Consider the following 14,290-nt stretch of genomic DNA (forward strand, 5'->3'; position numbering starts at 1 on the left):
AGCACAGTTAATGTATCTTAACAAACGCACAAATGCCTAGGTGAAGGGCTGTCCCAGAAAATAACATCTACATGTAGCTCTTATTGCTGTTTTTGAGAAGAGTCTCAGGCTAACTTCAACCTCCCCATGTGGTCTAGGTTGACCTACAACTTCTTATCTTCCTGCTTTCCCTAGATCTGGGGTTACCACAGCAGCTTGGGCAGTGCTGGGTGTGGAACCTTGGCTTCCTGCATGCTAGGCAGGCTCAATACCAAATGAGTCACATCCCCAGTTCTCAGCCTCGGTTTGAAATCCACTTTCCTCCAATGCTGCAGAGCACATAGCTGTCATGAGTGTGTGGTTGTTTCTATCTAATGCGTTATGTATGACAACCCGAGGTTGGTGCTTTTCCCGAAAGTCTTAAAGGAGCATGGTGAATGAAAAAGTTAAATGAGAGGAGGAGGACTTGATGAGTCCTAAAGTTGGAGAAGATTTTAGATATAAGGGAGAAAACAGGCAAAGATAAGAATTCAGGCTTAACGTGGCTGGCAGACTAAATGGGGAAGGGAAGCAATAGAGACACCACTGACCAAGAGAGGTGTCCCAGGCAAAGATGACAAGAAAACAGGGTAGCCAAAATGGCTGCATTATATATGGATCAGGCTAGGAGAGGAGAAACCACCAGGAGAGAGAGGTTTGGGATAGGGGTACAGTGAGGAGTGCTGGGAGAGCTGGCCAGCATCTGCTTTAATATGTTAATATTCACCTCAGCCATGTCCCAGGTTTCTGAGACCTAGCACATAAGGTCATCTTCTGACTTCAAAGTAACAGTATGTGCGGTGAAGAAAATTTGATTTTATTGAGTTTGGTTTTTTGGGTTTTGTTGTTGTTATGGGAGTGTTTGGGGCTTTTTTTTTTTTTTTTGACATAACAAATATATGAGAAACAGACAAATGCAGGCATTCAACTGTATGAAGATTTCTGGGGTTGGTTCCCCGACCTGGCATGGCTGATTCTTAAGCACACTGTGTGTAGTCCTTTCTAGAATTTTTATGAGCATGTATTAATGTAATGTTCATATTAGTGAGCCAGTACGATATTCTCACATGCCCATGTGTTATGCATGAGTCAAACCCTACTCTAATTCTCCCACTGTACCTGACCATGCTCTTCTTGGTCCTTCATTAGGGATGGGAGTGTCTATGTGCTTGTGTGTGTGTGTCTCTGTGTGTGTGTCTGTGTGTGTGTGTACATGCACACATCTCTGCAATCTATGAATTTATATATAGTTCACATTAAGTTCTGATAATCTTTAGTTACCGTTTTGTCTTCTTGGTCTCCTGTCCTCCTTCCTTTGGCCCTGTAACATGAAAAAGCAGTGTGAGATAATCCATAGACACTGAGGTTCTCTATTTGGCTCTCAGTGTTCTCTGTGTGTCAGTTCACATAGTTCTATTATGATATCTTTAATTTGATTAGTCTTTTTTAAAGATTTATTTTTATTTTTTATATAGGGGTGTCTTAGCTGTATGTATGTGTGAGCAGAGGTGTGCAAAAAGAGGATGTTGGTTCCCCCAGGAACTAGAGTTACAGATGGTTTTGAGAGGCTTTGTGGACACTGGAAATCGAACCAAGGTTATCTTCAAGAACAGTCAGTGGTCTTAACTGCTGAGTCATCTCTTTGACCCTGATGATGGAAGTCTATAGTGCATGTACCATTATTAACACTGATGTGATGCGTTTTTCATGTTTTCAAACCAGGAAGTTTGGTTTAGATCTTCTAACATCTTCTGTATCTCTATCATGTTAAATATTCCTCTCACTTCCTCATTAGAAAATGGTGATAATCACTGCCATAATATCCTATGTGCAACTGAACTCATCTGTGGCATTTCTGATTAAAATCTTTCCCTGCGCACTACCTTTCCCTTCTTCTCTATGTGAACTGTAAATTGTGTGTTCCATCTCCTTGCTGTACTTTGTCCTATAGACTGAGTGCTCGCCATTCTCTATCTTAGTTAGGGTTTCATTGCTGTGAAGTGACACCATGACCAAGGCAACTCTTTTTTTTATTATTATTTTTTATTTTATGCTTTTTTTTTAATTAGGTATTTTCCTCATTTACATTTCCAATGCTATCCCAAAAGTCCCCCATGCCTTCCCCCCCACTCCCCTACCCACCCACTCCCCCTTTTTGGCCCTGGCATTCCCCTGTACTGGGGCATATAAAGTTTGCAAGTCCAATGGGCCTCTCTTTGCAGTGATGGCCGACTAGGCCATCTTTTGATACATATGCTGCTAGAGTCAAGAGCTCCGGGGTACTGGTTAGTTCATAATGTTGCACCTACAGGGTTGCAGATCTCTTTAGCTCCTTTGATACTTTCTCTAGCTCCTCCATTGGGGGCCCTGTGATCCATCCAATAGCTGACTGTGAGCCTCCACTTATGTGTTTGCTTGGCCCCGGCGCCAAGGCAACTTTTATAAAGACAACATTTAATTGGAGCTGGCTCACAGGTCCAGAGATTTAGTCCATTATCATCAAGGAGGGAGCATGACATAATCCAGACAGGCATGGTACAGGAGGAGCTGAGAGTTCTACATCTCCATCTGAAGGCTGCTAGGAGAAATCTGGTTTCCAGGCAGCTAGGATGAAGGTCTTAAAGCTCACACCCACAGTGACACTCTTCATCCAAAAAGATCATACCTACTCCAACAAGTCCACACCTCCAAATAGTGTCACTCCCTGTGCCAAGCTTATTCAAACCACCACACTTCCAAGATTCCTCTGAGAGTCTAAAATCCAACACAAGACATCTCCCAGCCTCTGGAATAGAGTTTCTCTGTTACAAGCTAGCATCCTTCAAAACCCAAGGAATGAGATCCAGAATCTTGAGACACCAAGATCCAAGGATGCTCGGGGATACACAGGCCTCTTCTATAAGATAGCCCACTGTCTGCACTAACTCCAAGCACTGTCCAATCCTTACACCATCTTGAGGTGATGTCAAGACTAACAGTATCAGGTCCCTCTGTGAGATGGCCCAGGGTCTTCACAGAATCTGAGCATCATCTCTAAATGACATCACACTTTACTCAGTGTCAGGTTCATGTACCACCCGCACTCGATCATCTCTAGATGGCATCATACTTTTCAGTGTCACACTGTGCTGTTCGGGAAATATTGACAAGAGAAAACTCTGCATGTTTTCAGTAGAGACATCATTATTCTTCTGGAATGGTCTGTGGTTGGTTAGACATGGATACAGGACCCCTGGATATGAACAGCTGGCTGAGCTCCCTGCTGAAGGCTCCAGGAGTCCTTGACCCTCTGGTGGAGCTGTCTCCTCAGCATGAGCCTATACTACAAATGCTATAGCCATTCTTCCCCTGGAGTTCTGCCAGGGCTTGTGATGGAAGCAACCTGGTGTATACATCTCTCTCTAGCATATAGCCTAGAGGCAGAGAACTGTGCCAGGACACTCTTCCTTTGTTTTTCCTTTAGCATCATTTCATGCAGTGTTGCATTTGTTTAAAAGTGGGAGGTCAGGCTGGCCCCTGTGACTCCATCTTGGCTGGAACCAAAAGTGGTTTCAAGTGATTTTGGATTGCTTCCTGCCTTCCTGCATTGCCATCTGTGCACTGCGCAGGCTTACTTTCATCCATGTACTGGCTGACACATCTCATTTACAAAGTAAATTCGAAGAAAGACAAAGGACCTGCTCCACAAAGGCATTCACAACGTATGAAAGATTTTACTACCTGGAAGATTTGTTCAAATCCTTTAGAACAGAGAAATGAAAATACAAATAGCCAGTTTTTCCACTCTTTCTCTCTGTAATCCTGAGGGTTGAACTCAGGGCCTCCTGTAATACAGCAAGCATACTACCTGTTATCTCAAGTGCTTGGTAGTTCTCCCACTCAGAAGTAATGTAATTTGATGTGTCCATAATATGACTTTTTGTGTAGTCATCAAAATAGCTGGACTTAAGATTTAATGATAATGATTTTATTATAGAAAAATGTTACATGAAAGAATATTAGTATTGTTCTGACTGCTGTCTCTGTGACCATTCCCTTCCCTCTATTTGCAAGGTTTCTATTGTAAATATGCATTACCTTCTGATTTGGAGTGGAGTCATTTGTCTTTGGAATTTGTGTGGCAGAGCTTGGCACCTTTCCATAAAGTGGCAGACAGGAGATGCTTCAGCTCATGTGTACTAGAGGGGCCAGAGTCATCATTCCAGCACTGTAACCCAACCAAGAGAGCCCAGGATGGATAGTGATGTGGCTGTGTGTCAGGAGACATTGACTTTCACAAGGAAATGGCCGGTTGGCTTTGCCTCCTGGGTGTTGTGTGCTGACATCCCTTTCCTTCCCTTCCACTGGGGGCTTCTAAGGGTGAATCAACTGAGGCTGTGTCTCACCATGCTTGGGTGTTGGCAGGCCATGTTCACTGGCTGGTTTGGTTGGTTGGTTTGGTTTGATTTTTTGTTTTGTTTTGTTTTTTTCATGCTCAGGTGCTTTAAAAAAAAAAGTCGTTATCATAGAATCTACACAGGCCAGAAATGGTATGGCCTTTACAAAGGAAACAAGCCATTTCTTCCTCCTTTAAAGGCATTCTTTAAAGACTATTGTCCTACTGTCATTCTGACTTTGTTTTATTCCCCATGTGAGAAAGATCATATTTGGCAAGATCCTGAGACTTGAATCAAAAAAGGAAAAAAAAAAAAAAACAGGAAATGTTTTGTGGTGTAGTATTCTGGGACTAAGAGAGTGGTCGGGAGACTTTTCTAGTCCACTTTCCTCAGCACCCAAGTAAAGCCTTTGGCTGCTACAGCCCTGGAAGGAGAGGCAAGCCCAGGTGTATATAATCACAAGGGCAAGGTCACATGAGTGTAGGCTGTACACAGTCAGTCATACATCATTCTGAATGATAGTGGGTAAGACGATCTGAAGTAAAACTCACTCTGGTTTACACCTGGGAGGGGCTCAAAGTCTCATTCCAAGGACAACCCATGTTGTGGAGGAACAGAGACTATAAGACTCTTGTTTCCTTGGAGTTTTCTCACAAGCTCTCAGGAATCTCACCCAACTTCATTCACGGACCTTATTCCAACACTGAGGTCTTTAGCAGAGGCCAATACAGTACCCTATGTTTCTGTGTCACCATTTATACCACGAATCATATGTTTGTTAATTTATCACTTTTGCTTCATGGTCTTTAAGATTTGACATAGGACAAGGGAAGTGGACTCTCCCAAGCCAGTGTGGCTAGGATAATCTTGGAACCACTAAGAGTGAGTTGAGCTACATGTGGTAGCTCAAGTGTAATCCCAGCACTCAAGGGGCTGAAGCAGGAGGACTGCCGTAAGTTCAAAGGTAGCCTGGGCTACATAGCAAGTTCCAGGCTAGCCCAAGCTATAGAGTGAGACCCTGCAACCAAACAAAATATTTAAAAGACTAGGTTGGTCTCACTAAGTGTTACATGGAGTCAAATTAGCTTTGCCAAAAGACCCCTTCCTCATCCATCCCAGGGAGCTTCCACTGAGCTTTCTGAATAGCAAATTGCCCCCTCTTTCTATTCCTCCTTCATCTTCGCTCCTGAGAGCATGCTGCTCCTGAGATGTCGCTAAGTGCACACTCAGTATCTGAGCAATTGGGGCCTCAGTGTAACCAGCCATGAGCTCTGTGCCCACTGCCAGTAAGGGCTTCTTGACTCACAGCTGTAACCTTTTCCCTTCTTTTTCCTCAGAGATTGAAGGTACCACAGTGTCTGAAATTTCTGGGCCCTTTTCCACAGAAGACATAGCCAGCAACTGTGTTCCAGCACAGGCTCTGAATGAGCCCATCTTGTGGATTGTGTCCTATGCCCTAATGAGTGTGTGTGGAGCCATTCTCCTGGTTCTGATCCTCCTCCTACTGCTCCCGCTGCACTGCCGTCATGCCCCCCGAGACCCTGAGGTAGTTAACGATGAGTCCTCACTAGTCAGACATCGCTGGAAATGAAGAGCCTCGCCTGAACTCCAGCAGCCTTGAACTCAGCTCTTCCAAGAGGGACACCTCCAGTTGGCTTCTCTGCCCATTAGTCGGGAACCTCGACTGTGCAACTGAATGCCTTCCAGACTCACTGTATCTTGATTACTCTTGATTTCCAAGTTTTCAGATCTTTTCTACTTCAGAGAGAAATGATAATAAAAACACCTCATTGTGAACCAAAACAGTGCATTGGGCTTCAGACTTTATGGGACTGGTTATGCCAAACTGCCCAGTGTACCACCAAAACCAAAAACAACCCAAAGAAAAAAATAGGCAAGCCATGGTTAGTTACTATATTCTCTTCAACCTCAGGAAAAAATTAATGCATTCAGTTGCTTGCTCTCTTGCCTAGAGGAAACTTTTGGTATTGACCATATTAAAGGGTATTTTGTGCTAGACTACTGCCTAGTCTAGAACAAGTGAGAAGGCTTTCAATGTCCTAGAAGGAGAAGTAGACTTGAGCCAGATGAGAGAATCACTCAGCCTTCTTCTGCACCTGACTGTACTGCAGGACCTTGTGTAGGTCTCAGGCTCCCCAGCAATGAGAATTCACACACAGATCACACTAGCCCTTGCCAGGAAGTTCTTTGCCCATCTAGGAAGAGTGAGATGGCATTCTAATGAAGTGTGGTATCTTTGGCATGCAGGTTAAGATGCTACTGTGTGATTTGGCCAGTGTTCTGAGTTAGGGTAGGGTTCAGGCAGCTTGATTCCCACTATTGGCCTGGCCTCTGTGATGAGGCAGAACAGGTGTTGGGCTGCATGCTGCTCTTGACATTCTGTCACCAAGCTGGCCATGGTCACACTCACTTACTCAGATTTCAAGTTAATTAATCATGTTTTAATGAGGAAAACAAACTCTCTCATCTCTGCTGCCATAATTGTTTCTTTTCTCTAAATCTTCTTTGGAACTAAATTGGTAATTACTGATCTGGGAAATGGAGACATGGCCAGATGCCTGTGCTTCTGACCAGCTGTCAGGGAAGGAAAACTCGTGACTTGGAGTCATTTCCACTTTTCTGAGTCCTTTGAAGCTGTGCATTTCCCTTCATAAGATGCCTTGGGCCCAAGTGTACCAATCCAAAGCAACTTGAAGGCACCTGGCTGGCAGATAACCTCTGTGGTTCTTCCCTGGGGGCTGGGGGTGGGGTGGGGTATGATAAAGCCTTGGCAATGGGAGATCAGTAGTACCTTTATTTACTGCCATTTGAGACCTTTGCCAAAGAAAGGTGGAAGCATGTTACTCCATGGGGCCACTTGTTTATGATGGGATGTTAATTGACATTCAAATTCTCCTTGTGGAAACCCCGCCCCACCACTCCTGTGCCAAGTTCTGTGTTCACTTTGTGATGCTACCTGTTTACCAGGATAGGTTGGACAAAGCGCATTCCACCCAGAGTGCTAAGCAGCCCCTCTGACAGGAGGGTCTTTGGTGTTGACAACAGTCTTTGTGCGGATGTCTCAGCCATCTGTTCTGCTCACTCAGTCACCTCCGTATTGAGAAATACATGGCCATGCCAAGGACACTCAAGAGCCATCCAGGAATGTCACAGTGAACTGGAAGACTCCCCAGCAACCAGAGAAACCTTCTGTGAGATTCTCGTGTGAGAGAAGCTGAGCTGTTGAAGAAGATCCAACTGAAGCAGGGATAGCTTTGTGTTCTCAAATGCTCACAGATATGTCCACCATGCTCTGGTTGAGTGTGAATAATTTCAAAATTCACTACAGAGTTATAATCTCTGGAAGTGGGACCTGTGCACCTGTTGATTTTTCCATTGATTACTGTCTTCTGGGCAGGTTTGCATTGAAAAGAACCAAGTTCTCCCAGACTCTGCCTCCCTTCCCTGTTCTGTGAGGACTCTGAGTCCCTGAAATAGGAGGATTGCTCAATAGTCACACTCATCTGAGTCTTTGTATTGGGTCGGGCTTCTGAAGTGCAGGATGTCAAGGCAGGTGGAAGATAACCAGCACTTTCTGTATTTCATATCAAATGTGTCTACCTTTGTATCTCAGATGCCACTTGATGTGACATTTTGGTGGGAATACTTAAATTACAAAAGCATAGCTTAGCAACCAGAATGAAATTGGCGGTTGAATTTGGGACATTTTCTTGGCATATACTTAGTCAAAACTGTGGTGATGCCCACCTTCTCAAGTTCTGCAAATTGAGACTTCACTTGGCAGACTTTCAGGAGTGTTTGCCTTGAACAGGAATCAAAATAGCAGCCTTTTGAGGGCCTCAGTTATACCTTGAATAGAATGAGGAACAGACTGGAAAATCTTTCTTTCCACATTGAGAGTCATAGGTGATCTGTGTCCAGTCTCCTGCTATGGCCTATGGAATTTCTTCCTTTGTTTTCTGTTTGTTTGTTTGTTTGTCTTTTGGTGTTTTTGGGTTTTTTTTTTCTTGCCAGAAACAAGTGCCTGGAGTTAAAGAGGTAGGTGTGCTACACAAGACCATGGGATATACTTCTCCCAGCACATATCACTCCTGAGCATTTTGGAAAGAATTTATCTGACTGGTCCTGAAACCCAGAGGTTTGGGTTGGAGACACATTTGGGGAGAAAACTATGACCAGAAAGCAGCAATAAGGACTCCAAGAAGCTTTGAGGAAGAGATGTCTCCAAACCATATTCCATCCTCTTTTTTAAGAAGTGGGGAGGGACTACTTGGTGATTTAATTAAGAAGGGGAATTTGCTAAATTGGCCTTAACACTTTCTCACCTGATGGAGCAGCTACACCTGGCTGGGATTTGAGTTCTAGCTTCCTCCCTGGGAGTAGAATGCTGCTCAGAAGTCTGTCCCACAGACAAGGATAATTGAGTTTCACAGCATTTATCTTTATTAGTGGAAACCAAATAGCTGGACAGCATCCCAGTGTGTTTTCTTTTGCATGGACTTACTAGAATTGATTATTGGCACAGTCACAGGAGAAAATAACCTCCACTATCTTCTGAGGAAAAGCAATACAAAACAGGAAACACACACATATAAGATTATGTATATCTCCAGTATGCTTTAAGAATTACAGGGTGTGTAGCCATTTACCCATTAGACAGTAAAGCAGTTTTGCGGGGCGTGGGGTGGGGGTAAGAGACTCATATGGGGGGGGGTAAAGCAAGGCCCCAGAATAAGCAGAGTTAGCGATTTGAAAAATGCTTCTTCCATCTGGGCATTAGCTTTCTTTCATCCTCCAGTTAGCCTACTGTGTTGGAGGTGTCATTTTTATTTTACAGAGCTATAACTCCCCTCCACCCAATTTCAAGAATGTTGGGCATTGAAGTCAATGTTGGCAATAGAGGACATGTGGGAGACAGGTAGCTTGCATGTTGTCTGAACCAAACAGAGATTGGGCAATTCCATCAGCAAAGAGTTGAGGATCCCTGGGAGTTAATAAATGCTAAACTCTTCCAGGGGGACAAGGCCTGAAGGAGTCAGGAGAGAGGTATGTCCCCCACCTCAGCCTGTAGTTTCAGTGTTCTGGAGAGTCAAGATATCCCTGAACAGTGTAGGCAACCCAATTTACTCCAGTGGTTTTAGCATGGCCTACATTTTTGGAACTCCAAAGAGAATCCCTCACGTTGGTCACTGGCCACTGAGCAGACATTCAGCAGAAGACGATTTGTTTTGTTTAGAAGATGCATATTCCAGTAAGACCAGAATTCCTTGAGTTCAGGAGCAGGACCCGGGTCTGAGACTGCTGGTTCAAGGCTATGTGCTGGGGAGTTCACTGGGCAAGGGAAAGTTACTTGGGCCACACTGAGTTGGCCAAGTTTCTTTTGGGGACTGTGTACCCAGGAAGGACTATTGACAGCCAGAGCTGGACAGTCCCATAATAACCAGCCTTGTTGGACCACTTACCCACCCTGAAAGCTGTTGTCAGCCTCAAATCTCTGCCCTGTCTTCAGTGGCTCTGGTCTTCCTGTAGAAGTGGGTCTCATGGGTCTTAGGGTGCATAAGTACCCAGTCTCATTCAGAATCAGGCATCTGAATTATAGACTGGTTGACTGCACTGGGTCAGAGAGTAAACTGAAGCAATTGTCATGTTGCTAAAGAATTTGAAAACCAAACTGAGCCTCCTGGTGGCACCCATGTATCTACAAAGCCCACGAATGAGGAGTTCATTAGAAGTGGGCAAGTGAGTACTCATAATATCAAATTCAAAGGACAGTGATTTTTCCTCCCTCCCACCACACAAGCTTCCTATGGATTTAGTATCAGATGTCACACCCAGATGCCCTATGTTTCTAAATTTAACTGTGCCCTATTATTTTTACTCTTAAGGAGAAGATAGTAGATGAAGGCTAGACTATAAGTTCAAATCCCTATTAGGACTTGTGGTGTTTTGTTTGCTTGTTTGTTTTGTTTTGTTTTGTTTTTTGATCAAACCTTGGGTAACATTTGCATCCCGGTGACAACCAGAAGTGTATGATGTTAAATCATTTATTAAGGAATAGTCAGTGTCAGGAAAGTGCCAGACGCACACACCCCCATTTACAACTGGAGAAATGTTTGTGTGAGATAAGCTGTAGCACATGGCATGTCCCTCACTCATCAGAGTAGAGCACACAGCCAATATGAATTTTTACCCATATGCTTCATAATTACAGCTGATAGAGGCACAATCAGCCCTCTCTTAAGCTAAGCACAGCTGTGATCACATTGGTGTCTGTAAAAAGAGACCATTGACACCTGAGCTTTCTGTGCAGCCCTACCTGATTTAACACTGCTGTGTCTTCTCTGGTGGGGTAGAAATTAGATAGTTTGTATTTGTAACAGATGCACAGATCTGAGTGGGACCTGGCTTGCTGATTTCTGCTGCTCCTTGTTCTGTGTGGACACTACTAGAACCTTCTGAGATAAGTAAAGCTGTGGCATCCTACCAGGGGAAGAAAACTCTCACAGGGGCTCCACGTTGTCAGGATGGGTTCTGCTGAATGAAGAAAGAAGTGTTAAGAGAGCATTGGGTAATCTCCTTCTGAGATAAAAAAAAAAAAAAAAAAAAACAAAAAAAAAACGACATAGCTAGTTAAGGCTTTATTAATCAGTAGTAAAAATCACAAGAAGTACAATTTCTTGGGGTTAGCAGTGAAGTTCACTAGTATAGTTCTTGCCTAGCAGCATTCACAAAGCCCTAATACTGAAAAGGAAGGTGGGAGGACGTGAGGAAGGGAAATGTCTTCGTAGCTTTGCGAACTCTTGTCCTTTGGCCCCGGAGTATAAAATGATGCCTCATCAATTCCTCCTTTGCTGTAGGATCATACATTCTTACCAGTGAGGAGCTGAAGGCTGGTCTCTTTAGCAATGACTCAGTCCAAACCCACAGCGTAGGTGGGGTTCTCACGTGCAAGTAAAAGCTGAAGTTTGGAGTGTAAAACAGCTTGTTTCCTACTGCCTCTGTTCATCTGCACACTTGAGTACCCTTAAGGTTTAAGATGCTCTCCTCTAGGCACTGAAAGGGCTACTCATGTCTCCTGCTTCTCAGGCATGTAAGGTTTGGGTTCTGCTGGGAGAGCTCTAAGCCATGCACCAGGCATAGTGGTACATGCCTTTAATCCCAGCACTTGGAAGGCAGATGTAGATCTCTACAATGCCTTCTGTACACAGTTCCATACCACCCAGAATTACATGATAAGACCTTGAGGGTGAGTAAGTAAATACACAAATAAATAAATGATCCAAGCCATCTACTGAATTCTAAAAGAGGCAGAAAGTAGTGTTTTATACAGTGTATTTTGTATTTTTTTTTCATATTTTCCTACAGGGTTCTTGAGTGGCAATTGTATTTCTGAAGATGCTTCTAACTGGTTAATGTTTTCTTGGGGAATCTCCCTCCATTTCCAGGGCACTGAACTGATTTCAAATCAAATTGTGATTAGAATACTGTGCAGAACAGAGAGGCATTCGTGCCACAGAGTAGCGCCTCACAAATGGCCACATGGTTGCTAGGCCCTCCAACCTGGAGTTTTCTAGAATAATCTTTTTTTGTACTTGTCCACCCTGCTAAGATGTATACCACTGAAAAGAAGTGAGATGTCTGACTCAGTATGAATAAATAACACTTCCTACTTGGGTTCAGAACTGTTTCTTTAACTTCATGCCTCATGGGTCTCAACTCTGGAATTCCTGCAGGTCACCGAACATACAGGTTTCTAGAAAATATCAAAGCTAAGTGAGTGGATGGAGGGCCCATATTCAATGAAGGTCTAGAACCTGAGAACCAGCTACCAGGCACTACTCAATGATGCACAGCCCCAGTGTTTGCCCTGGTGTGGCACTTAGCTCAGCTCAGTTATCTCAGAAGCAATCCTGCAGTTACACCTCAGAACCTGATGCATTACCATGTGTGTGGTAAGGATGTGGCTTAGTGGTCCAGCTGAAATACTCAGTAAACCAAACAACACCCGTCTGAGAACTGTAATTTCATTTTTAAAAATGGGTTCTTCAGTGACAAGGGAGATGGCCCAGTGGACGAAGTACTCACTATGAAAACATGAGGACTGAGTTCAGATCTCTAGGGCCCATGTAAAACCAAACCACACCAGGGCTGGGGGAAGGTGGGAATACAGATAAGTGGATTCCCTGGGCTCCCTGATCGGCCTGTTTAGCTTGGAAAAGAGAACTCCAAGTTTGGTAAGAGACTCTGTCTCAAAAAGTAAGGTGGAGAGCAACAGAGAAAGATACCTAAAATTGAACTGTGGCCACAGAGAGACAGAAAGCACAGCTGCCCCCACACAGAGACATCAATACCTTATATGTGACAAGGAGACATGCAATGTAGGCTCTTCCATGACTGTACACCCCTATTAACAGCCCTGACGGGAGGAAATGAAAAAATTCTCAAAACATTCAGACACCATTTGAGCTGGTACAGTGGTATGTTCCCATACTCAGACCGGGGATGGTGAGAGTTGTGAGTGGGGGCAGTGACTGGGACAGGAGGAGTTGTGAGTTCCTGGCCGACTAGGCTACTCATGTGGCCCTGTCTCAAAATACTAGCAAGACCTTCATTAGGAGGAGGCAGCAGTGAGTGGGTAAACACCCAGGTTGCCACTCTCTGATCACCAGGGAGACACTTCCCATTGGTTTTGTTTTGGAAACCACAGTCCCAAGTGAATTGCATTTTGCCATCCCTATTTGTGGGTGTCTTTGCAGATGTGATTTCACATATCTGTCACTAGGCAGAGCTGTTGAGAAGCTTTGTGGACAGGCCTGAACTTGGAGACTGTAAATGTGGGTCACTTTCTCAGGCCCGTTTATCAAAGGCCTATCCTTCCACTCCACTGCTTACAGGTCTCGCCCAGACTGTTTCAGGTTTCCAGATTACGTTTTATCTTCAAATTCTCTATGTGCGTGTGTGCTTGACTGTCAGGCTGGAAAGAAAACTGAGGGCACCGCAGAAGGATGCCTTAATGTGTCTAGGTTCTCGCTCTCAGAAATATGGTCCATATTAAAAGCAAAATAAAACAGACAGACAAACAAAACCACCATTTTGTAGGACTGGAAAGATGGATCTATGATGCAAGCTCGGGGACCTGAGTTCAAATACACAGAACCCACACACAAAGCCAGGATCGTCAGCTTTCCCGAGACTGAGACAGAGGCGGAGACAAGACTGCTCCTGGCGCCTAAGGATTAGGTGGCAGGGCTACGTAGAAAAGTTTCAGGCCAGTGAGAGATCCTACTCAAAAGGTAGAAGGCACCTAAGGATTGACACCCTAGGTTGTTCTTCAACCTATACAACACAGACCTAAACAGACATACACAGAAACACACACACACACACACACACACATTTATTTTAAAGTTCGTCTCATTACTAGATCTATCATCCTAACCCCATGCAGTTGCTCTTATGTGACTGAAATGGAAAGTCAAAGAGGTTTTGGGGGCTGGGGGGGTGTTGTTTTGTTTTGTTTTTAATTTAATAACGCCAAACCACAACAAGTAAAATGTTCAGAATGTTCAACATTAAAGGAAAAGGACTGACAGACTGTGGGCTGAGATATTTCTCCTTCAAAGCAACTCTAAATTCACACCGTGAAAATACTTCTAATCCCTGAGGTGGGGGGTAGGAGCACAAAGAAGATGGACTCCTTCAGGAAAGGATGTGGGCAGAGTCATGAAGCTTGGTTTTGTGGGACGGATCACGCAGGCCAAGACCCCAGCATGTGACTGTGACATAGAACACAAAGATGAAAATTTCAAGTCTAACATATACAAACTGTATGTCAATGAACAAAATGTAGTCAGCCCATCTGAGTTTCAAACTAG

The 14,290-nt window shown here is 44.1% G+C and overlaps 1 protein-coding gene across 1 annotated transcript in view; it reads left to right on the plus strand.

The window, feature by feature from the left end:
* Positions 1-12,089, plus strand: part of Bace2 (beta-secretase 2) — an 86,331-nt gene extending 74,242 nt beyond the window's left edge. The window contains exon 9 of the mRNA XM_021184823.2: positions 5,732-12,089. Within this exon, the coding sequence (XP_021040482.1) occupies positions 5,732-5,985 (254 nt within the window). The 3' untranslated portion in view covers positions 5,986-12,089. The remainder of the gene's footprint in view (positions 1-5,731) is intronic.
* Positions 12,090-14,290: the final 2,201 nt, after the last annotated feature.

Source organism: Mus caroli, chromosome 16, assembly GCF_900094665.2.
Source record: "Mus caroli chromosome 16, CAROLI_EIJ_v1.1, whole genome shotgun sequence".
NCBI classification, from domain to species: domain Eukaryota; kingdom Metazoa; phylum Chordata; class Mammalia; order Rodentia; family Muridae; genus Mus; species Mus caroli.